This window comes from Oryctolagus cuniculus, chromosome 1 (genome assembly GCF_051225735.1).
Source record: "Oryctolagus cuniculus isolate XC-2025 breed Fujian yellow rabbit chromosome 1, ASM5122573v1, whole genome shotgun sequence".
Lineage (NCBI taxonomy): Eukaryota > Metazoa > Chordata > Mammalia > Lagomorpha > Leporidae > Oryctolagus > Oryctolagus cuniculus.
The window spans coordinates 21579480-21602961 of NC_142867.1; the positions used below are offsets into that span (position 1 = coordinate 21579480).

General features: G+C 48.6%; 1 protein-coding gene across 15 annotated transcripts in view; it reads right to left on the reverse strand.

Moving 5' to 3' along the window:
• Positions 1-284: 284 nt before the first annotated feature.
• The window catches only part of ALKBH3 (alkB homolog 3, alpha-ketoglutarate dependent dioxygenase), a 114379-nt gene continuing 91181 nt past the window's right edge, over positions 285-23482 (reverse strand). For 11 of the 15 annotated variants that reach the window (XM_089309283.1, XM_089309259.1, XM_089309280.1 and 8 more), the window contains one exon: positions 285-713. In XM_089309283.1, the coding sequence (XP_089165409.1) occupies positions 300-713 (414 nt within the window). In that variant the 3' untranslated portion in view covers positions 285-299. Of the gene's footprint in view, positions 714-6027; positions 7942-23482 lie in introns of those variants that run through there. The other 4 variants (XM_089309308.1, XM_089309334.1, XM_089309341.1 and 1 more) reach the window with 3 other exon arrangements.

Below are 23482 nucleotides of genomic sequence, written 5' to 3' on the forward strand. Positions count from 1 at the left end.
GATGGAAGATCTCTCTATTCTCTGTCATCTCGATGTCTCTCCCTCCACCCCTGCCTTTCAAATAAGATAAATAAAATTTTAAAAACAAATAAATGAGAGAGCGACCAGAGGTCCCTGGATGTGCAGGGCTAGCAGGGAGCCAGCTCTGTCTCCAAACAACCAGCAACAGCTCCTTCCGGAGAGAACAGGCCAGGCTGGTCCCCCTGGGAAACTCAGCCTTTGGCCTCAGCTTCCCCACCTCTCGCACTGCCCGCCTGCCCAGCTTCCTGCCAGGAAACACAGCCCCCAGGCATAAATCATTAACTGGAATCACCTCTCACTTCCATTCTCAAAACACTTTGCCTTCCATTATCTTGAATGTACTTGAAACCACCCTGGGGGGTGGGCAGAGGCAGCGCCCACAGGAAAAGGGGCTCTGAGAGAGGGGAAAAGCACTCGGGCAGGCGGGCGGGTGGGTACCTCCGCGTGGGAGCACAGGCTCCCGTCGTCTCGCTCCACGAGGACACGCTGCGGCTGGTGGCCTCCCCAAGGACACGAAGTGTGAAATGAACCACGGAGACACACGTGTATGTTAGTCTGTCCGGGCTGCTGCTGAAACAAAACACTGCAGGCTGTGTGGCTCGGGAGCACCAAAGTCCAAGGTCAAGGTGCCATCGGTCAGCGTCTGCATAGAGTGGCTTTCTGGGTCTTGCCTGGCACCTTCTCGAAGTGTCCTGCCGTGGAGGAAGGGACGATCTTCAGCTCCTTATCAGGACACTAATTCCGCCCACCAGGGTTCCACCCCCTTGGCCTGGTCACCTCCCAAAGCCCTATCTCCTTGTGGTCAACAAATGAATTCTTTAGAATAATTTGTGTTCATTTTCTCATTTTGGGGGGGGGGAAGCGCACGCAAAGGAGAGGGAGAGGGATTTTTTCCGCCCATTGATTCACCCCACAAATGTCTACAGCAGTCAGGGCTAGGCCAGGCCCAAGGCAAGAGGCAGGAGCTCCATCCAGGTCTCCCAGGTGGGCGGCAGGGGCTCAAGCGCTTGGGCTGTCATCTGCTGTCTGCTGCCTCCCCGGGTGTGTATCAGCAGGAAGCTAGACTCAGAAGCGGAGCTGGGACTCGAACCTAGGCACTCCAATATGGGATGCAAGAGCCCCAGTCCCAAGCAGCATCTTAGTTGCTACACCAAACCCCTTGACCCTCAAGGTTTAACTTTTCAGGGGACGCAAACATCCAGCCCATAGCAGAGTGTTCACAGTGACACGGCAGGCACTGTGACATCTGGCCAAAGGAGGGAGCAGAGCTGGGGAAAGCCCTGGACACACAGGGGCTGAGTGAGGGGCCAAATCTCTCTAGCCCAGCCCTTCCCTCCTCTGAGTGGGAGTCCATGGAAAAGGCAGCTTCCCTCTAAGATGGCCCAGGTTCCACCGTGTTCCATGGTCCCAGGCTCACCCTCTACCTGATGGCTCTCACGAGTGCCAGAAGACTCCATGGAGGAAGCTGGGAAGAACCCACTGCACTGCTTTGGCTGACTCCCTTTCTCTCCTGGGGCCTCAATTTTCCCATCTGACAAGTGGGGAGTTGGATGAACTTCGAGAGGCTCCCGCCCAGTCCTGCAGTCCTCTGAGTTTCGCACTGATTCACGCACGTGAGCTTGAGCTCTGAACTTCCTGCCGCCACCATCACCACACCACGCTGGCCTGGAGCCAGGCAGTGGGCTTTCGCTGGCCTGCAGCCTGGGGGTGGGGGTGGGGTCCCACAGGAGATCCTGGCCATCTGTAAGTAGCTCTGGCTCCGCGCGGCAGACACACACCACCTCCTGCACACAGCCAGATCCTGCGGCCCCAGGCTTGGAGCAGTTTCCCCTGGTTGGGCAAGGCTGTGGCAGGAAAGGGACAGGACCTGACCTCTGCTTGGAAAACCGATTATGCAACACTGTCGTCTGAAGGGAGGCACGTGGCCGACGGGAAAGGCCGTCTGGAAGAGCCAGGGCCTTCTTTGAAATGAATATCTTGGCAAGACCTGCAGAGAAATGTCCTTTTGGACTCTTCTCAGCCTCGGTCACTGCTCATGTATTCAGAGCCTGGCTGCTGTGTTCCCAGAGGCAGAGCCCTGCTAGGTCATTATCAAGTTCATGTGGTGCGGCAGGGGCTATGGGGAACCTGCACCCAAGCCTCCTGTTTGTGCCTGGGGGTGGCTTAAGCTTATGGTCCGTCCATCTGGGCCTCATCTGCCAGAGACAGTAAGAAACATGTTTTCAGGAACAAAATCTCATTTTGAGGCGAGTCTAATAAATAAAGCAGGCGGTGCGACCGAGAGGTGGAGAGCGGGGAGATTTTAATGGTGCTGCTACACAGGACTTTTTTTCTTATGACATGAGTGTTCTGGGGCGATGAAATACCCACAACCCCGTTTGGGGTCAGTGCACAATCATGGCCACACGTACCATGTGTGAGAAACAGGCATCCCATGTAGGGTCTCGCTCACCCACAGGATCTCTGCAAGGCAGTTTTTCTTATGGGCTTCACCAGCAAGGACGCTAGCTTCCAGGGGCTCACACAATCACCCTGAGCCAGGGGGAGTCGACTGGGGAGCTGGACTCCCAACCAGGGGTGTCTCAGTCTCCCTGGCCTCCCTCTCCTGACTGTGCTGACGAAGAGTGTTCAGTGAGTGATCCAGACAAGTGGCCCAGGCGCCCAGTGTGTCTCACAAAAGGTTGCTTGTGTCCCCCTTGATCTCCATCCAGTGGTGCCCTCCATTAGATCCCTCCCACCTGACACCCACTGAGCACCCACTGCATTTGTGCCCTTGCTCTTCTGCCACAGGGCCCAGGGCTGGCTGCCTCCGGGAGAGAGGTCTTCTCTGTCCCTGTCCCCCGCATCGGGAGTGGCTCCCTAGCCCCCGTCACACTCTTCTAGGCCTTTCCTTCCCCACTCATCGTGACATGGACCAACACCTGAATGCATCTGTGTGTTTCCCTGGTGACTGTCTGTCTCCCTGGCTAGAAGGCACATTCACGAATGCTGGGTGTGCAGTATTTCCAGATGGATGAAAGCAATGTAAGTCTTCTTCCTTAAGCATATTCTCTCATTCAAACTGGGTCTCTCGCTTCACCTTCCAGTTCCAGTCACAGCGTCTGCTGGAGTACCCGGATTCTAAAGCCCTTCTACAATGATCTGACTCTCTCTGGCCCTGAGGGCTGGGAGGGGAGCGAAGTCCCACCCTCTCCCCCAACGGCTGGGCCCTCTGATGCCCTCTCAGACCCTCCTTTGCCAGGGTTTGGGCGTGGCTTGTCCCCAGAGGTTCCTGCGCTGGAGGCATTGTCCTCAGTGTGGCGGTGTTAAGAGGCAGGGGACTTTGAAGAGGGAGGGCCAGCTGGGACATGGGTAGGTCCCTCAGGGAGCGCTCTGGGAAGGGGCTGGTGCTGGTCTCTGGGGAGACGTAGTTCCGGACAGAACGGCTTGTCACAAGAGCAAGTCGACCCTTGGGATGCCCTGGCTTCCGGTCTCACCACACGGCCTCTCCCTTTTACGTGCTCTCCCACCATGCCAGCAGCCACAATGTGGAGATGCAGCCAAGGGGACCCTCGCCAGAGGCAGGGCAGAACCTCCAAAATGGGGAGCTGACTGCACCCCGCTTCTTTGTAACTGAGAACAGGTGAACACTCCCACTGAGGCCTGGGCTGCCAGCTGTCTTAGGGGAGGGCCTGGGTGAAGACAGCCCCTCCCCAGTGTCCCCTTCCTGGCTTAGAGGCCTGCCCCTTGGCCCTACTTGGGGTGGTGTTGCAAGGCCACTGGAGCACCAGAAGGACTTGGGCACCCCTCTGCTCCCCTTACCTACGCCCTCCTCCCACACAGCGACTCCGAGGGCGCTCCCTGGTCACAGCCCTGCACACGACTCTCCTTCCCCCAACATTTTCCCAGAGGTATCTCTTCCAAGGCCTCAGCAATTCAGTGCAGAGGCCCCAGCAAATACAATGCCCGGCCATGGCCCGACCCGTGTCCAGGACCCCGCCTGGCCCCGGCTCCAGTGGGAAGGTGCATGCTATGTGCACTGGCCCAGCGCAGAGTCACACGTGCCAGCACAGAAGCAGAGAGTGGTGGCCACGCCTTGTATTTAGCAAAGTTACAAACAGCAGAAGTGGCCAGGAGGGCCTTGGGGGTGGCAGAGGCAGGCTGGGCAGGTGGTCCCAGGAGGGCCTTTCGGAGGAAGGAGAAGGGCGGGGACAGGCCAGCCACACCCTGCAGCAGCCCCTGAGCTGTGGGTACACCCAGTGGGGTCCAGGCTGGGATTTAGGGAGGGGCTTGTTGGAGCCCCTGCCTTGGGCCTATGGACACCTCCCCGAGGCGCTGCTGCTCTCCCAGGAAATGGCTCTTGGCTGCTCCACAACTTCAAACAGACCACGAGCCAGCGGTGGCTGCCCTCGGCTTGCAGCTCCTCTGCAGGGAGAAGGTGGAGGTGGAGAGGCTGGTGTGCCTGAGCCCCTCTGAATGAAGGTGGAGAAGCGGAAGGAGGCTGCGAAGGTGCCCTGGGCAGGGGCAGAGGAAGGCGCCGGGGCCAGGGAGAGCCGACCCACCGACGGATCACCACAGCTGACTCCGGGAACAGGCGCCAAGGCCACGCCCTCCGAGCCACCCCAGAAGCAGGCTGGTGAGCAAAAGGCCCCCAGAGCTTAGCTTCCTGGCTGGCCTCCTCCTAAGGCAAACTCTGCAGAGCCAGAGCAAGGACGGACAGATTCCTTCCCATCTGATAGCTGTGGAAGGCGAGCTGGCCGGAAGGGGTCGGCCAGAACTGGGAGGGCTGCGCCCAGCGTTGCACTGTGGGAATGGAGCATAAGCATGAATCCCAAGTGTGTTCTCCTTTTTCAGATGAACTTGGCGTCAGGGGTGGGGGTGGGGGTGGGGAATCCTGTCCATATCCTACACATACCCCGGCGTCTGTGGCTCTCTGCCTGGGGCTCCCCTCCCGCCACGAGGAAAGCACTTGTCCAGGGTCTGGGCAGGTCACAAGTGCCCAGGAGTCAATGCCTCTAGCAGCCGATCTCAAGCGGTGACACAGGGGATTGGTAAACAGCCCTGCTTCTGCCCCTCGCGTGGGACTGCAGGGATGCTCAGAGGTCCCGGGTGGGTTGAGCCCAGCCGCCCACGATGACAACGTGCACTCGAATCCTTGTCTCAGGCTTACTTCTGGGAGTCCCCCAAACAACGACACAGAGGAAGCAGGGAGGCCGGGGGGTGGTGCTTGGGCTCATACCCGCTGCACCCTGGCATCACCCTCTACGGTGCAGGGGACCTGCGCCTCTGAGCTTCAGTTTAATGAGGGTGATCATGCTAGAATCTACCCCAGTATTTGTTCTAAGGATTGAATGAGATGACTCATGCAAAGCGATTTTCACAGCACCTAGCACTTGGCAAACACTCAAAAACTAATAGCTGCCATTAATAGTTGGTCATAAACAGAGAGCCCAGGGACAGATAATAACTCGGGGAACAATATTTAGAGCCAATGACAAGTACGGGATCATTATCCCTAATTTACAGAGAAGTCTCTTGAATCATGAAGAAAAAAGAAGTCTAAGCCATCTTGTACAATAGCGGCAATGGTCATAGATAGGTACTTCACAGAGGAATAAATGAAAACACCCAGGAACATTAAAATACGTCCAAGCTCCTTTCACTATTGGTGAAATTCTAAGAAAACCACCATCATTCAATCATCTGAAACTGCCCAATTGTCGCTACTTTTTAAAGGCTGACAGTATTCTGTGATGATAAGTGTGCAGTAACACTAGTAGCTGATGAAAACATAAATTGACCCAATCTTTCCACACAGCGCTTTGCAGTTCTTACTCAAATCCACAAATCACTTGTGAGAATTTCTCCTACAGAAATCCCACACTTCGGGTGCAAGATTATTCACTGCAATATTCTATAAGGAAAAATTAAAAACCAACTCAGTGGAGGATTAGATAAATAAATTATGGCATAGCTGGACAATAGAATTCTAGGCATCCATTTAAGAGTGAGAGATTTACATGTGGCTCCAAGGAAAGACGGCTCAGCTTTATTATGAAGTAGCAATTTCCCAGTTCTACAGACAGCAAGACTCCTATTTCTGATTAAATGATTCTTTTATCAATCCTTGCAAATTTTTTGTAATTATGGACATAAATCTGGAAATAACAAGTACTGGTGGTTATTTCTGACACTTAGGAGTACAGAGAATTTTACATCTAAATTACACATTTCTGTAACGTCTGCACTTTTGAAATAGGCAAATAATCAGAAACCGTGCCAACGCCTGTCACCCTCCCTCGTTTCTCCTAAGCCCAGAGGACACTGAGTGGACGCCAGACACTGGTCACCACCGCCTCCCAGGACCATGGGGACAGCTATGCGATTCTACACATCCACGAGCAGCCTGGCCCTAACAACGGGATATCTGTAAGTGAAGAACCCTCACAAAATAGTACATGCAGTACAGCATGGAGGATTATTTACATTAGAAAAAAAAAACTAAGAGAAAATCAGCCAAATATTAATGGGAGAGGTACACGCGTGACTTTTTCATTCTTTCTATTGTTTTTTGAGCATCTTGGTTATTTCTCGTATTTTCTAGAACAAGCAAGTATTTTACAACTAGAAACAAAGAACAGGAGCTCTGGAGAGGTGGCATCAAGTCAAGGCGGTCTCAGCTTGCCCATGGCAGACTCAGCTCTCAGGGGATGAAGGGAGGATGTTCTGGCAAATGTTGGTTTCCCGCCATCACATAGATCAGAGGACACCTTAGGCGGATGTGGGCAGCTTTTTTTCTTGTAGTGAAAGGCCTGGATTGCCACAAACAATGGGGATCTCCTCTCCGTCAATGGTCCTGTCACATCAGGCTTTAGTTTGGATTAGGTTCTGATCCAGTGGAAGCCAGGAGCAATTTTACTTGAACCTTAAACCTGTCCCTGAGATCTCTTCCTGGGCCCTCTCCCCAGATTTAAGGGAAAGGAATTGGAAAAACCCTTACCAAGAAATAATGATAGCAGTAATAATTAGTATCAAAATGCTTCCCCAAGCCACAGACTCTCCTACTTAACTACCCAGGTTTGCCTGGGTAATTAAAGGAATGAAAATTCCTTACCAGATCTATTGATGCTGGAGATTGTGATGGACACAGACCTGGGAGAGAGGTGGTCCTCCCTTTTATTGGTAAAAACAACTCCACCTTCTCTATCAGGAAGTTCCAGCGTTCTACATGGGCTTTGGAAGCATCAAGTAGATGAGGCATTTCATCAGTCCCAGTAAGTGTTGTCTCAGTAGCTAGAGGAAAACAAGCCTCCCCACTTCAAAAGGACAGGCTGAGGGGGCAAACGGTGCCTCCCTTCTCTGAGCAGGAACAGAATCCACCTGCAGGCGTGGGCAGAAGGGGCCTCAGCACTGGAGAAGCTGAGGAGGGAGTTTCTGGGCCCCTGGGCTCCTCCATCTTGCCAGGGTCCCAGAGGGCCCCTGTTGGCCACACAGTGATCCTGTAGGACCTTGCAGTTGTCTTCTAGCCATAAGTCAAAGTGCTTTGGAAACACAGCAGAAGAAGTCCAAGTCCAAAGACAGACCTTCATCAGGTTGCACTTCTGAGAGACAAGAAGGAAGGACTCTCCCCACCCGGGGACACTAGGTACGTGGTTGGTTGCCCATTCTGTCCGCAGCTTATGTTTACAAGCATGACGCGGTTTGCTACCCACACAACCTGAAGAGCCATCATCATCTTCATCTTACAGATGCGGAAACTGAGGCTCAGGGAGTGGGAGAGACTTGCTCGAGGTCACGCAGCTTGAGAGCCATGAGGCTGGAATTCAGACCCAGGCCGGTCTAACTCCACAGCTGGAGACGACGGTCAGACTCGCACAGAGATGTTCCAGGGAGCTCAGACGGTTCCTCAGGGTGCATTCCATCTTCAGGCACATCAGCTTCCTGTTGTTGTAACAAATTTCCACAAACTCAGTGGCAGAAAACAATGCCAATGTATTGTTTTTGAGGCTAGAAGTTTGAAATAGTTCCCACTGGGCTAAAATCAAGGTGTTGGCTAGGCTTCATTCCTTTCCTTGGCTGAAGCATCTACAAGCTGCCTGCATTCCCTGGCTTGTGGCCCCTTCCGCCATCTTCAGAGCCAGCAGTGGTCAGCTCAGACTTGTCACCTTGCCGTCTCTTCAGCTCTCCCTCTTCTCCCCCTCATCCCTGTGGAAAGACCCTGGTCATTACATTGGACACTCACATAGTCCAGGCCTTCTAAAATAATATCATTTAAAGTCAAAAGATGAGCAAAGCTTCATTCCATCTGTCACCTGAATTCCCCATTGTTGTATAAGGTAACGTATTACACACAGGTCCTAGGGATTGGTACATGGATGTCTTTATTCCACCTACCACACTCAGGCAGCAAGTTCATGGAGTTGCCCAAGGCTTCAACCTGTACACTGGGGATTGAGAAATTCATTCGCTCTGGTCAAAATGTCCAAGATCACAGGCTAGGAACTGTCTGTCACAGTGGGAGGACCAGCCTTTCCAGAGAGGACTTCTTTTTATTTATTTTTTTCTTTTTTAAAAAATTTATTTATTTATTTGAAAGCCAGAATTACAGAAAGGAGGGGAGAAGAGAAAAGAGAGAGAGAGAGAGATCTTCCATCTGCTGGTTCACTCCCCAAAAGGCCACAATGGCCAGGGCTGTGCCAGGCCAAAGCCAGGAGCCAGAAGCTTCATCTGGGTCTCCTATGTGGGTACAGGGGCCCAAGCACTGGGGCCATCTTCTGCTGCTTTCCCAGGCACATTAGCAGGGAGCTGGATCAGAAGTGGAGCAGCCAGGATTTGAACTGGTGCCTATATGGAATGCGAGCCCTGCACACAGCAGCTTAATCTATTATGGCCACAACGCTGGCCCCCCAGAGAGGATTTCTACTCAAGGCTCCTCCATCCTGGTCCCGATGGGATCAGAAGGGCCTGGTGCGAGGATTCTTCATCCAACCTATTCATGTGTACTCTCACGTGTACTCACCCCTGCTGTGCATGACACTCAAATGTTAGCAAAATGTGTGCTGATGAGATACTGCAGAGTGCTTGTTACACCTGTTTCCCGCTCTCCTGGGCACATCTCAACCCTCTTTTCCCAGCCTCCCCCATGGTCCAGTGTGGCCATGTGACCCACGTTGGGCAGTGGGGGTGAGCAGGCATGAAAGACACCACTTACAGGCCTGCCTCTGGGAACTTCCCACACACCTCCCTCCTTGTCCTTCCCCTCCCACAGAGACCTGGGAGGCCCCAGGTGGAGAAGGTCAGAGCCTCGGATGGAACTGGAACCCTGGGTCACTGCTAGCAGGAGAGTGGGGGCTTGGAGGCCTGGCCAGGACACCTATTTTTGAGTTTATGAGCCCGAAATAAAGTTCCATTGTGTACACCAGGAAGCTTTGACTGTTTATTATGCTGGCTCTCATCACCTTAAAAGTACTTGGACATTTAAGCTGTGTTAAATCTTTCAGGAGGAATTTTACACGAGTAGAAACCATGTACAAACAAGAGAGACACAGAAATTGTCTCTTATTGGTCAAAGGGTACACATCTTCCACTAGAACACGAATATGTTCTGGGCTTCTAACGCACAGCACGGTGAATATAGTCACTGTTCACTTGAATCATGACCAGACACATACACACACACGGCTACTGTGTGAAGTGCCGGGTGTGTTCATTAGTTTAATTGTGATAGTAATTTTGCAATGGGCTCATATCAAATTATTGCATTGTATGTGGAGTGTTCAACAAGTTCACGGAAAATATTTGTTATGAAAAGCCCATACAGTGGACTGGAATTGTCGAGTAGCAGGTTAAGCCATTACCTATGATGTTCATACTGTAAATGGGCACTGGTTCAAGTCTTGGTGCTGTACTTCAATCCAGCTCTCTGCTTATGTGCCTGGGAAAGCAGAGGAAGATGGCCTAAGTGCTTGGGCCCCTGCCACCCATTAAGGACACACAAATGAGTTCTAGCCTCCTGGTTTTGGCCTGCCCAATCCTGGCTGTTGAGGCCATTTGGGGAGTGAACCAGTGTATGGAAGATCTCGCTCTGTCTCTGTCTCTCTGTCTGTCTGTCTCTCTCTCTCTCTCCATTTTTTCAGGTAACTCTGCCTTTCAAATGAATAAATAAATCTTTTTTAAAAAGAGAGAAACTCACACATGAATTTCACAATTTTTTGCATCAAGAAGGCTTATTTTTTAATTCCATTTTCCTTGACTTTTTTTGAAGTCCCCTTGTACATCTTAAATAGACACAAGTGTTATTTGTCACCTATACCTCCATAAAGTTGGAAAAAAGTTGAAATTGCATTGATATAAATGCTATCTTACAGTTTGTTCTTTTCACTTAGCAGTGGGCCAAAGCTGTCTTCCAGGACACGTAGACCTGCTTTCTTAATGGCATAAAATTTCTCAGTGTGAAGCTGCCTGCAATTCACCTTGCCAGCTACTCCCTTTGTGGGCATTTCCAATGGTTCTCATTTTCTGAGATTCTGAACAGTGCTACCATGTTGTTCCTGCTCGTTCATTGTTGCACAGCTTTGGGTGGATTTATGGAGGCCACATTCCTCCAGGGAGAACTTGGGCTGGGGCTTGAGTCTCAGTCTTCACAGTTTTGTATAAAAGAATTACTTCCTGGGGCCAGTGCTGAGGCACAGCAGGTGGAGCTGCCGCCTGCAGTGCCAGTATCCCATATGGGCATCAGTTCCAGTCCTGGCCGCTCCATTTCCAGTCCAGCTCTCTGCTATGGCCTGGGAAAGCAGTGGAGCATGGCCCAAGTCCTCAGACCCCTGCACCCACGTGGGAGATCCTGAGGAGGCTCCTGGCTCCTGGCTTCGGATCGATGTAGCTCCAGCTGTTGTGGCCATCTGGGGAGTGAACCAGTGGATGGAAGACCTCTCTGTCTGCCTCTACCTCTCTGTAACTCTGCCTTTCCAATAATTAAATAAATATTAAAAAATAAAAATTGTCATCCTTTCAAAAAAAAAAAAGGATTTTGAGGGATTACCATCAAAGCATCTTCCCCCAAGTCTGTGCTAACGTTTACTCTAATAAATAACAAATGAGGGGCCAGTGTTGTCCCGTAGTGGGTTAAGCTGTGCAGGCATCACATACGGGTATCAGTTTGAATCTCAGCTATACCATTTCCAACCCAGCTCCCTGCTACTGCACCTGGGAAAGCAGTGGAGGATGGTCCAAGTGTCTGGGTTCCTGCCACCCTTGTAGGAGACCCTGGATGAAGCTCCTGGCTCCTGGATATGGCCTGGGTGAGCCCCAGCCATAGCAGCCATTTGGGAAGTGAACCAGCAGATAGAAGATCTCGCTCCCCACCCCAATTCCCCAGTCTCTCCCTCTTTCTCTATGTAACTCTGCCTTTCAAATAAATAACAAATCTTTAAAAACAAAAACAAATGAAAGTGCCTATCTTCCCGAGTGCCAATACGAGTACTGGCAACCTGATAGGTAGGAAACAATAGCTCATTTACTTAGCATGCCCTGATTTTTTTTTTGACAGGCAGAGTGGACAGTGAGAGAGAGAGAGAGAGAGAAAAAGGTCTTCCTTTGCCGTTGGTTCATCCTCCAATGGCCGCCGTGGCCAGCGCGCTGCGGCCAGCGCACCGCGCTGATCCAATAGCAGGAGCCAGGTACTTATCCTGGTCTCCCATGGGGTGCAGGGCCCAAGTACTTGGGCCATCCTCCACTGCACTCCCTGGCCACAGCAGAGAGCTGGCCTGGAAGAGGGGCAACCAGGACAGAATCCGGCGCCCTCTAACCAGGACTAGAACCCTGTGTGCTGGCGCCGCAAGGTGGAGGATTAGCCCATTGAGCCGCAGAACCGGCCAACATGCCTTGATTTTTAACGAGGCGGGTTGGCAGAATTTCTGCTTTCACCATCAAGTATTTTGAGCAGAGAATCACAGGCTAGGTAACAGGTGGCCCTAAGGACACCCCACCACCCCCACTACCACCAAAGAGCATTCATGGCTTCCAGGATTCAGTCTCTCCTGTGCAGAGCAGGGTAAGGAATGCCCCAACCTTCCTTTCATTTTGTGGGACATCAATTTAGAAATAATTATTACTGGGGTCGGCGCTGTGGTGCAGCAGGTAAAGCTGCCATCTGCAGGGCTGGCATCCCATACGGGTGCCAGTTTGAGTCCTGGCTGCTCCACTTCAGATTCAGTTCTCAGTTATGGCCTGGGAAAGCAGTGGAAGATGGCCCAAGTCCTTGGGCCCCTACACTCGCATGGGAGACCCGGAGGAATCCTAGGCTCCTGGCTTTGGATCAGATCAGCTCCAGCTGCTACGGCCATTTGGGGAGTGAACCAGCGGATGAAGACTCCTCTCCCCCCCACCCCGCCTAGCCTCTCTGTAAGTCTGCCTTTTAAATAAATAAATAAATATTTTAAAAAACTAAGATAAATAAATAAAACACTTTTAAAAAGAAAGCTGCTCTCATCCTTTTGTCTTGGATTCCCCTGGCTTCCTTCTTGGGTAGGAGTGGCCCCTCTCACCATCTGTCCTCGCGTTCCACAAAAATGCCTGTGCAGCCTCGGAAGACTGGTGTTACCTACCATGCCACAGGTGACCAGCTCTGTTTCCCAAGCCAGTCACCGGCTAATAGAAGCAACAAGTGTCCACTGACTGGTGACTGGATAAGCAGAATGTGTAATATGCACATACTAGGACATGATTTAGCCTTCAAAGGGAAGGAAATTTTGGCACATGCTACAACACGGATGAACCAACAGGAGCTTATGCTAAGTGAAATAAGCCAGCCACACGAGGACACGTACTGTGCAATTCTTATCTGTAGTTCCTGGATAAGTCCAATTCATAGACACTGAAAGGAGACTAGTGGCTCCCAGGGGCTGGAGGGGAGGGGAGTGGGGAGTTTCTATGTAATGGGTTCACAGTTTCAGTTTTGCAAGATGAAAAGAGTTCTGGAGACGGGTCGTGGTGATGGTAATGGTTGCACCGCATTGTGGCCATACTGAATGCCACCCAACCGTACACTTAACAGGACAAAAATTGTAACATTAATGTTTCACCACAGTTAAAACAGGTATTTTTAAAGGCTGAAGAGAGGAACAAATCTAGCACTGATGGCTGCAGCATAAAAGATGACAAAGAGAAACATGAGCAAGGGAAAGGGGAGTGGTGATAGGTGTGCGCAGGATTTGAGAGAGGTGGAGACAGTGGGGGAAGGTGAAGTCGTGTGACTGAACTACAGCTACACACAGGCTCTGGGCTCTTTCTATACCCAGGCGCTGTCCCTGGATCCCCACCAGCACACCTGGCCTCCAAGCAGCTAGTGGCCCAGTTTGGTCAGTGAAGTAGGAGGTGGTAGAGAAGTTCAGACAGGTCAGTTGGGAACCTTGAAAGCCAGGGTAGGTGTCTGTACTAAATTCACAAGCCTACTTAGGAAGTGTTGAAGACTGGGACCAGGAGAGCTACACACAATTAAATAGGACTCCTATCTTTGGGGGTAGGGCACTGATGTATGAAAAAGCAACCATTGTAGGCACTGGTACCTGCCACCTGTTGCTTTGAATGCTCTCATTTAGAAGCCCTGAGCAGAGAGAGGTAGCTCCTTCAAGTCCTCTCTGCAGCATTAGCTCCCCGTCCCCGGCACCACCTCACAGCTCCTCCCAGGGCTCCTAGTTCACCCTGGCAAGCAAAGAAGATTCAGTGCCTGGGTCAGAGTAGAAATTTGGCCTTGGTGACCCTGGAGCCACACAGTGATGCTGAAAGGAAGTTGTGAGCTGAGAGCAGGTGCAGGATCTCTCTCTCTCCCTCTCTCTCTCTCTCTTTCTCTCTCTGCTTAATACACTGAGGCCTGGCTTAGTCTGGGTCAGATCAGAGCCCTCTTTAGGGTTGGAAGCCTCTGACCTCTGCTGAAGCCTGCTGAGATGGGTTAGATGTGACCGAGACTTTCAAATGCCATTGGTCATCTTTAGTTCGGGCAAGACTGGTAACATTCCAGAGGGGTCTTCCACACTGCCCTTGAGATCCCTGCTCTCTTTCTGCTAAGACCCACACCTGTTTACCTGACAGCAGCTGCTGGCCCGGAGCATGGCTCATTGGAATCAGAACACCCTCAGGATGTTCACAGACAACTGGGAGAGGCCAGGGCACTCTGGGAGTGATCCAGGGAGAGCCACGAGATCAATTGCCTGAGTCATAGAGGAGACGGAGTGGTACCTGTGAGCTGGAGGGCATCTGGTCACCAGGGACCCGCCTATCATGGATTTCCTTTGGAAAAATTACTTTTACCTTTGAGTCATTTCAAACATATGGAAAATACCGAGACCCTCACCTCTGTACCCACCTCCTGGGTTACAGAGATTGAACAGTTCCTTGTGTCTGCTTTGCTGTTTCCTCACCTCCACTACAGAAGGAAGCAGCATAACTACAGCGGGAAGCTCTTCCATCCTTTCACCTCCTTCACTTTCCTCCAAGGTGAGCCCCAAGACACACAGTCTTGCAACGTGGTTCATCCCAGCCTGCATATTAACAAACAGCACATTCTACAGTTTCTAGTGTCTCACGTTTTCTCCAAGCATCCATTTGAAATTTGCCCTAATCGCTCACTATAATGTATCTGCAGTTTGGCCATGTTGAAATGCACAACTCTAGCTGTCACTTTTAACTACTGTTTAGCCTTTAGTTACAGCATTTTAAGGACATGACCAGGTAACACAATGAAACCAACACAGGTCTGACTTCAGGATAGGAGGGTTGCCTTCACATTCTTTTCAATTTTGTTTTGTTTTACTTGCACAGTGTGTAATTAAAATCCTTGTACATGTTTCTTTATCAATGAGAATGTTTCTCAATTGACATCTAGAGGTAGAATTTCTGAGTCATAGTGAAATGAACAATTTCTACTTTACTAATTACTATGAAATTCTCTGTAAGGTGGTCACACTCATGACATCCACCAACAAGTATCACTAGACGATCTGTGTTGGCTAACTGAGGGATGGAAACTTCGTTGTCATTTTATGCCCTGGTGTTTTTATGGGAGGCACATACAAATTTCATCTGGAGTTGCCAGATAAAATATAGGAAGCTTAGGACATACATGTGCTAGAAAAACAGTCTATAAAGGAGATTCTTATACTAATAAGTTATTTGTTGCTTATATGTACCATATTTTTATTTGTTAAATTCTGTGAATTGCCAATTCAAGTACTTTGCCCATTTTTCTATTGACTTGTTTATTTTTCTCATAAATCAGGAGATGTTGTATATAATTCTAGGCATAATTGGCCAGTCATAAAAGTTGCAAATATTTTCTCTTCCTCCATGGGGCATCCTTTTACTTGCTATACAATGTATTTGTCAGATAGAGGGGGGTTTTGCTTTTATTTTTATTTCAATGTAATGTGGCCATAAAGACAGTTATCATATGTTTTCTCCTTTGAAAGTTGTAAATACATCTGGCATTTATAGGGACATGCAGTATGAGTCAGGTGGCAACTTAGATTTATGGTTTTCCATACGGATAGCCATTAGGGAAGAACTGCATGGATACATTCAGTCCCTAGTTTCTTCTGTGACTGCACGTGTCTCTGTTGGTGCCTGCACGTGTACGTGCATCTGCTTCTAAGTCCTCAGTTCCCACTTGCTGGTCTAGCCCTGCACCTGGAGCACAGTGGTTCACGATTACTGCTTTAGTGAATGTTAGTATCTTATAGGACAAGTTCTATATTTTTCTCCAAAACCGTCTTTGCTCTTCTGGACTAATTGCTCTTCCAGATGACTTTTCCCCCAACCAGTCAGCAGAGATGTATATGGAGATGGAAAAACACTGTTAATACATCCAAAAAACTCCCTCTGTTTATGTCCAGAGCATGTGACGACAATGGCATGGCCTTTCAGTGAAATGGCCTACTCAGCAGCTCCAGAACCAGACCATGGGGCTCAATTCTTGGCTCTCTTCCTTTCTGGTTCTCTGACCTTGAGCAAGTTACTGGTTTATGCCTCAGTTTCTATGCCTTATAATAGGAGTCAAGAATAGAACCTACCTCTCAGAATCATCATGAGGGTGAAGAACTCTCCCTATTATTAGGTAATTTGTAAGCAACAGAATTAACATGATTAAGGGCTTAAGCTCTGATGACAGACCATCTGGGATAGAATTGCTCTCGTCATTCATTCATTAAAAGGGGGGGTGGGGGGGGGTATCGTGGTGTAGAAGTTTAAGTCCCTGCCTGCAGAGCCCACATCCCATATGGGCGCTGGATTGAGTCCCAGCTGCTCCATTTTTGATCCAGCTCCCTGCTACTGCACCTGGGAAAGCCGCAGAGGATGACCCAAGTGCTTGGGTCCCTGCACTTATATGGGAGACCTGGAAGAATCTTCTGGCTCCTGGCTTCGTCTTGGCCCAGCCCTGGCTGTTGCATCCATTTGGGGGAGTGAACCAGTGGATGGAAAATCTCTCTCTCTCATTCTACTTCTGCTTTTCGAATAAATAAAATAAATCTAAAAAAAAAAAAACTTTCGGTGTGAAATATGACAGAAGAGGACAAAAAGCATGGGTGCACTTAGTTCTCTAGCCCATAATTACCAGGCAATCACTGTGTAGTCCTATCCAGCAAGGAACTGATCATTCCTAGCCACTGCCCTGCCCCTTCCTGATTACAACCCCTCTACCTACTACCTACCTCCCTAACTCCCTGCCAGAGATAAGCACCACCCAGACTCTCATGGTAGTCAAACTCTTCCTCAGGGACCGGCACTGTGGTATAAAAGGTTAAGCCCCTGCCTGTAGTGCCAACATCCCATCTTGATGCTGGTTCCAGTCCTGGATATTCCACTTCCAATCCAGCTCCCTGGTAATGTGCTTGGGAAAGTAGCAGAGGGTAGCCCAAGTGCTTGGGCCCCTGCACCCATGTGGGAGACCTAGACAAAGCTCTTGGCTCCTGACTTTGGCCTGGCCTAGCCCTGGCCATTGTGGCCATTTGGTGAGTGAACCAAAAGTTGGAAACACACACACTCTCTCTCTTTCCTTCTCTCTCTGTATTTCTGCCTTTCAAATAAATAAATAAATAAATCTTTTTAAAAAGTTTATCATTTTTAAATGCCCTATTTATCTCTTAATGTTTCTATCTTAAATCTACTTTTTCTAAGTAGAGTGTTTATCTAATATGACTCACTTTCAGCTTTTATTGTTTAGTATTTATTATTTCATTCCTTTACTTTCAGTATGACTTTATATTTTCCATTCTGTCTCTTATGAAGAACAAATAGTTTGATTTTTTAAATCAAGTCTGACCATTCTTGTTTTTTAAATATTTGCCTAGTTTATCTGTCCATTTTTTTAAAAAATATTTTTTATTTATTTAAAGGGCAAAAAGATACAGAAAGAGAGGGCTGCCATTCACTGGTTTACTCCCCAAAGGCCTGCAACTATTAGGGCTGGCTGGGGCTGAAGCCCAGAGCTAGAAACCCAGTCCAGGTTTCCCTTGTGGGGGGCAGGAACCCAATTATCTGAGCCGTCACTGCTGCTCTGAGGGTCTGCATTAGCAGGAAGCTGGAGCCAGGAGCTGGAGACGGACATGGAACTCAGGCACTCTGACATGGGACACGAGCCTCTTAAACATTAGGCCAAACACTTACCCTAGGGACTCCCTTTTTAAACATCATATCATCCACTGGAAAATATTAGAAATCACTCCTTTGTATCATCATATTTATTGCCAGTGTTCATATTTACCCCATTTGTCTTATTAATGTTTTTTCTTATAGTTCATTTGACCAGGATACAAACAATTCCTTGAATCTGTTACTGTTATGGGCTAACCTGTCACTTGAGATTCTGTATCTTCCCCAGTCCCTCTTTTCTTTGTCTCACATGTCTCCAGGGCTGTTTAGCAAGACCACTTCATAGGGGAGCTTGTGTTCTTCTGTCAAGAGGCACATAATGAGGGTGGCTGTTGGCCTAGTGGTTAACACACCCGCAGCCCCTATCAGAGGACCTGGCTCTGGCTCTGGACTTCGGCTTCCTGCTAATGCAGACCCTGGGAGGCGGCAGTGATGGCTCCAATAGTTGGGTTCCTACCACCTGCACAGAAGACCTGGATTGACTTCCTGGCTCTGGTCCTCAGTCTGACCCGGCCAAGGCTGCCATGGACACTGGGGGAGTGAATTAGCAGGAGGGAGCTTACACTCTCCAGCCGTCTGTCTGCTCTGCTTCTCTTGTAAAACAACAGAAGCATGTGATTGCCTGTTTGCAGCTCTTTGGAGGCTACAGACAGGGATCCATGACATTGCCTTGCCCCATGGGAGGTTGGGAAATGGTGCTATTCTGATTCTAGCAGTCCTTCTTCAGGAGCTAGCTGGAATCCCCCTATGAAGAGAAACTCTTCCTTATTGATGGTTTTCTAATCCCGAAGTTCAGTTTATATAGGGAAGGCATAGAAATTGATTCATTTCCTATATTTAGCATTTTCATGTTGAATTTGTTCCTTGATATCTTCCAAAGACATTTCATGATATTTTCTTAGTTTCAAGGACTTCAAAATTAAACATATTTGAAATGTCTCAATCCATTGCAGTTATTAACCTGATGGATGTGCCAACTTTCCAACTGACAGTTACTGAGTCCTTTCCACTGGGTGGGAAAAGACGGTCTGGCCTCACCCTGTGCGCCTCTCGAAGCTCCATGGTAACTTTCAGTGGCAAATGCCACTTCAAGATCAGTCTGGGAACCAGGGTGCTCCTTACTTCTAGTTTACTCATTGCTGTTGGGCATGCCAGGGCTAACAACTGGGAAATGTGTTCTTATTTTTAAGACAAACACTTCCGATCCAGCTCCCCGCTGATGGCTTGGGAAGAGCAGAGGAAGGTGGCCCAGGTGCTTGGGCCCCTGTTGCCCACTGGGGAGACCTGGAGGAAGCTTCTGGCTCATGGCTTCAGCCTGGCCCAGCCCTGAACGTGTGGCCATCTGGGGAGTGAATCAGTAGATGGAAGATCTCTCTCTCTCTCTCTCTCTCTCTCTCTCTAACTCTGACTTTCAAATAAATGAATAAATCTTTAAAAAAAAAAAGAAAGAAAAATATATCCTAAGGAAAAAAACATTATGAATTGAATCTGATACTCCCAATTCAAATCTAGAGTATCAGGTTCTTATTAATCTCATCCATCACTTTTCTGCATCAAACGTCACGGTTGTCAAGGACAGTGGCATATTCATTCCTCTGCTTTGTGCTACATGGGATCAGGACTACAACAAGTCAGTGACGCACATGGCATGTAGGAGTCCGTCACTCTCAGTGCAGTGCAGGTCTCCTCACTTTCTGTGTCCTAAGGCTCTCCCCTCACCTTAGCTCTGGCCCTGATCCAAACTTACACGATCAACGCTGTCCACTCTGGCACCAACCCTGCGATTCCGGAAAACAGCCCAAGGTGGGAGTAAGTCCCGCTGTTGTCATGCTGCAGCTCTTTATTCCTTGCCCAGTCCTGCTAAGGATGAGCCGGATGTAACTACGCTTTAACTATTTGGGGTGATTCCTCTCCATATCAATATGACACCAACTTGATAAACAGGCAGGCTCATTGTCTTATATCACTTTTAATTTTAGGGACTCTTCCTTAAGTGCAATTGTTTTATTTTATGTAAGAGATTTACATGGTTCCAAAGTCAAATTTACAAAACAAATGTATCTAACTTCTACCCATATCTCTGCCCCCAGTACTCACCAAGCCTCTATGAGCAATCTTTGTAAAAAGAAGCTTTATCCTTTTATAATATAATTAAACTAGAGTATTTGCAGGCCACCACAATTTCAGATAAAAGGTAGCATACTACGCATACTTTTTGTGCTTAATAAGACTTAGTAACCGTTCCAGAGTATTCCTCATGCCTTCATTATGTGGACATGTCATGGTTCAGTCAATCAGCACCCTACTGATGGAATTTGGTTTGTTTCCAATATTTCCTAATACAGAGAGTAATTCAATGATCAAGTTAATACTTTCATCCTTTTATTTTGCTTGAAGAACATTGCTTCACTGTTCTTAAAAGATATTTTTGCAAGGGCTATAATTCTAGGTCAATATTTACTTTCTTCGATTGCATTGACTTTTCCTGGGGGCCAGTGCTATGGCACAGCAAATTAAGCTGCCAAGTTCAACAGTTACATTCCAAATCAAAGTACTGGTTCAAGTCCTGGCTGCTCCAGTTTTTTAAATATTTATTTATTTATTTGCAAGTCAGAGTTACAGAGAGAGAGGAGAGGCAGAGAGAGAGAGAGAGAGAGAGAGAGAGAGAGAGTCTTCCATCCGCTGGTTCATTCCCCCAGTTGGCCACAACAGCCAGAACTGTGCGAACCCAAAGCCAGGAGCTAGGAGCTTCCTCCAGGCTTCCCACGCAGGTGGAAGGGCCCAAGGACTTGGACCATCTTCTATTGCTTTTCCAGGCCACAGCAGAGAGCTGGATCGGAAGTGGAGCATGCGGGTCTCAAATCGGCTCCCATATGGGATGCCGGCACTGCAGGTGGCAGCTTTTACCCACTATGCCACAGCACCAGCCCTTGATGCTCCAGTTTCTATCAAGCTTTCTGCTAATGCGCCTGAAGAGGTAGCCGATGATGGCCCAGGTACCCATGTGGGAGACCTGGATGGAATTCCTGGCTCCTGGTTTCAGTCTGGTCCAGCTGTGGAGTGAACCAGCAGATGAAGGATTTCTTTCTGTCTCTCTCTCTGTCATTCTGATTTTCAAATAAATAAATAAATCTTTTTTAAAAGAAGATATTTTATGGAACTATATAGTCTATTGCTCCTTTGAAAGCAACCTGTCTTTTCGCTTTGGTTACTTTTTTTTTTAATTTTTTTGACAGGCAGAGTGGACAGTGAGAGAGAGAGACAGAGAGAAAGGTCTTCCTTTGCCATTGGTTCACCCTCCAATGGCTACTGCGCTGGCGCGCTGCGGCTGGTGCACCACGCTGATCCGATGGCAGGAGCCAGGTACTTATCCTGGTCTCCCATGGGGTGCAGGGCCCAAGGACTTGGGCCATCCTCCACTGCACTCCCTGGCCACAGCAGAGAGCTGGCCTGGAAGAGGGGCAACCGGGACAGAATCTGGCACCCCGACCAGGGCTAGAACCCGGTGTGCCGGCACCACAAGGCGGAGGATCAGCCTAGTGAGCCGTGGCGCCGGCCACACTTTGGTTACTTTTAATAAGTTTTTCTCTTTTTCAATGGTTTTCTGCAACGCCATTATATGTCCAAGTACAAAGTCTTTTTTCACTTATTGGCATCTCCTGTCCCAATATAGGCATTTACATTTCAGTTTCTAAGTTAGTAAGGTCAGTTCTCTATCCCACTCCATCCCTGGGGTTGCTGTCAGCTCACACTGATATACTTATTGTTCTAGTTTTCATTTCTTTCTTTCACAACCTGAGAATTCCATTCCCTGGGAGATTTCAAGCAATAAAAAGAATTTTTATTATATTTTATCTTAGAATTTTTTTCTTTTTAAAAATATTCATTAATTTATTTATTTGAAAAGCAGAGCATGAGCAAGAGAGGAAGAGGGAGGGAGGGAGGGAGGAAGAAAGAGAGAGAGAGAGAAAGAGAGATCTTCCATCCACTAGTTTCCTCCCCAAATGACAGCAACAGCCAAGGTTGGGCCAGGAATTCCATCCTGGTCTCCCACATAGATGGCAGGGGCCCAAGTACTTGGGCCCACTTCCACTGCTTGTCCAGGTGCATTGGCAGAGAACTGGACCAGAAGCAAAGTAGCTAGAACTTGAACTCTGATATGGGATGCCAGTGTGCAAGCAGCAGCTACATCTGTTGCATCGTAACCTTGGGTCCTCGTGGATATTTGCAACAAGACTATTTTCAGGTTACCTGGCTTTTCTTTTGGTGGTTCAGCTATTATCAGCTCCTTTGTTAGCCATGCTGTTGGACAAAGAACGGTAACTCCATCACTCTAGAGTGAAAAAATCTCAGAGAAGGAAAGCAGCCCATGGCTACCCAGCTCAGGTAATGCAAAAACCAGCACCCTGCTCACTCTGCTTCTCTGCTGGACTTCCTGGGTGCCAAGTCAGGTGACTGAATGTGGTTCCTACCAGGACTTTAAGTTCTGCTGACTGATATGGCTCTATTTCTCAAAGTTTGGTTCCCAGACCTTCTCAGAATCTCCCGTAGAGCTGGCCAAAATTGCCTGAACTCCAGCCTAAATCTAGATAGATGTAAGATTATGATTGTAGAGTTAGGATTTTAGAAATCTTCATTTTACTTTCATTTGACCTTTATATTTTTATGTATTTGAAAGGCAGAGAGAGACAGATTTTTTCCATCTGCTGGTTCACCTTCCTAAATGTCCACAACAGCCAGGGTTTGGCCAGGCCAAAGTCAGGGTCCAGGAACTCAGTCTGGGTTTTTCCCATGCGGGAGGCAGGGACCAAACTACTTGAGCCTTCACTTTTGTGTTCAGGGTCTGCATTAGCAGGAAACAGAGATCAGAAGCAGAGGCAGGACTCGAACCCACTGCAGTACGGGATGCAGGCACCCAAAGTGGTGTGGTAAGCACTGCACCAAATGCCCACTTGTCCGGACAGGCATTTTCAAGAGAATCTGAGTGAATCTGATAGTAACCTCTGAGAGCCCTGCTCTACACAGTCCCAGTTCTGAGTAAAATTGTGAAGTCATCAGTGTCTCCTCTTCCCGACCTTTGCCTCTTTGTCCCTGGCACCAGAAACCACTTTCAGTAGCTATAGCCCTTTGGGGTGCTCACAAGTAAGGTGGACGGGGTACATTCTTGACTTTCCAGTCTTACTGATGTTCGAGCTATTTTCCTGGAGGCCATGGGAGCCAGGGTACAGGCACCACCAGACATGTGCATGGACAGTTGTGAGGAGAGGTTATGCAGGCTACTAAACAAGAAAACCTTTTTTTGATCAGACATTTAAAAATCCCCCCCAGTTTCTCTCAGTGTAACTCATCGGCAACCCACGAGAACTGTCCAGAAAGAGTGTATCAGCCATTCATTGCCAAATAGCAAATTACCCCAAAATGAATGACTTGAAATAACAAGTATTTATTATCTCAGAATCCCTGTAAGATAGGATCTTGAGAGTGACTTAGCTGGGAGGCTGTGGCTCAGGTTTGCACAAGAGGTTACAGTTAAGAAGTTGCCTGAACAGCTCATGGCAAGAGCCTCGGGTGATCACTGACGTCATACATAAGAGTGTTAATTGTTAAGTGAACAACAGAAGTCACTGTGCACTTACTCCCCATGTAGGACCGCTGTCCTTAATGAGTTGTACTATGAGAATTAACTGCAAAACTTATTCTCAAACTGTACTTTATATGTTGTGGGGGGAGGGGATACAAATTGCTGAAATCCTCACTTAGTATAGTGTTGGTCTTCTGTATATAAAGATAATTAAAAAAGAATCTTAATGAAGAATGGGATGGGAGAGGGAGTAGGAGG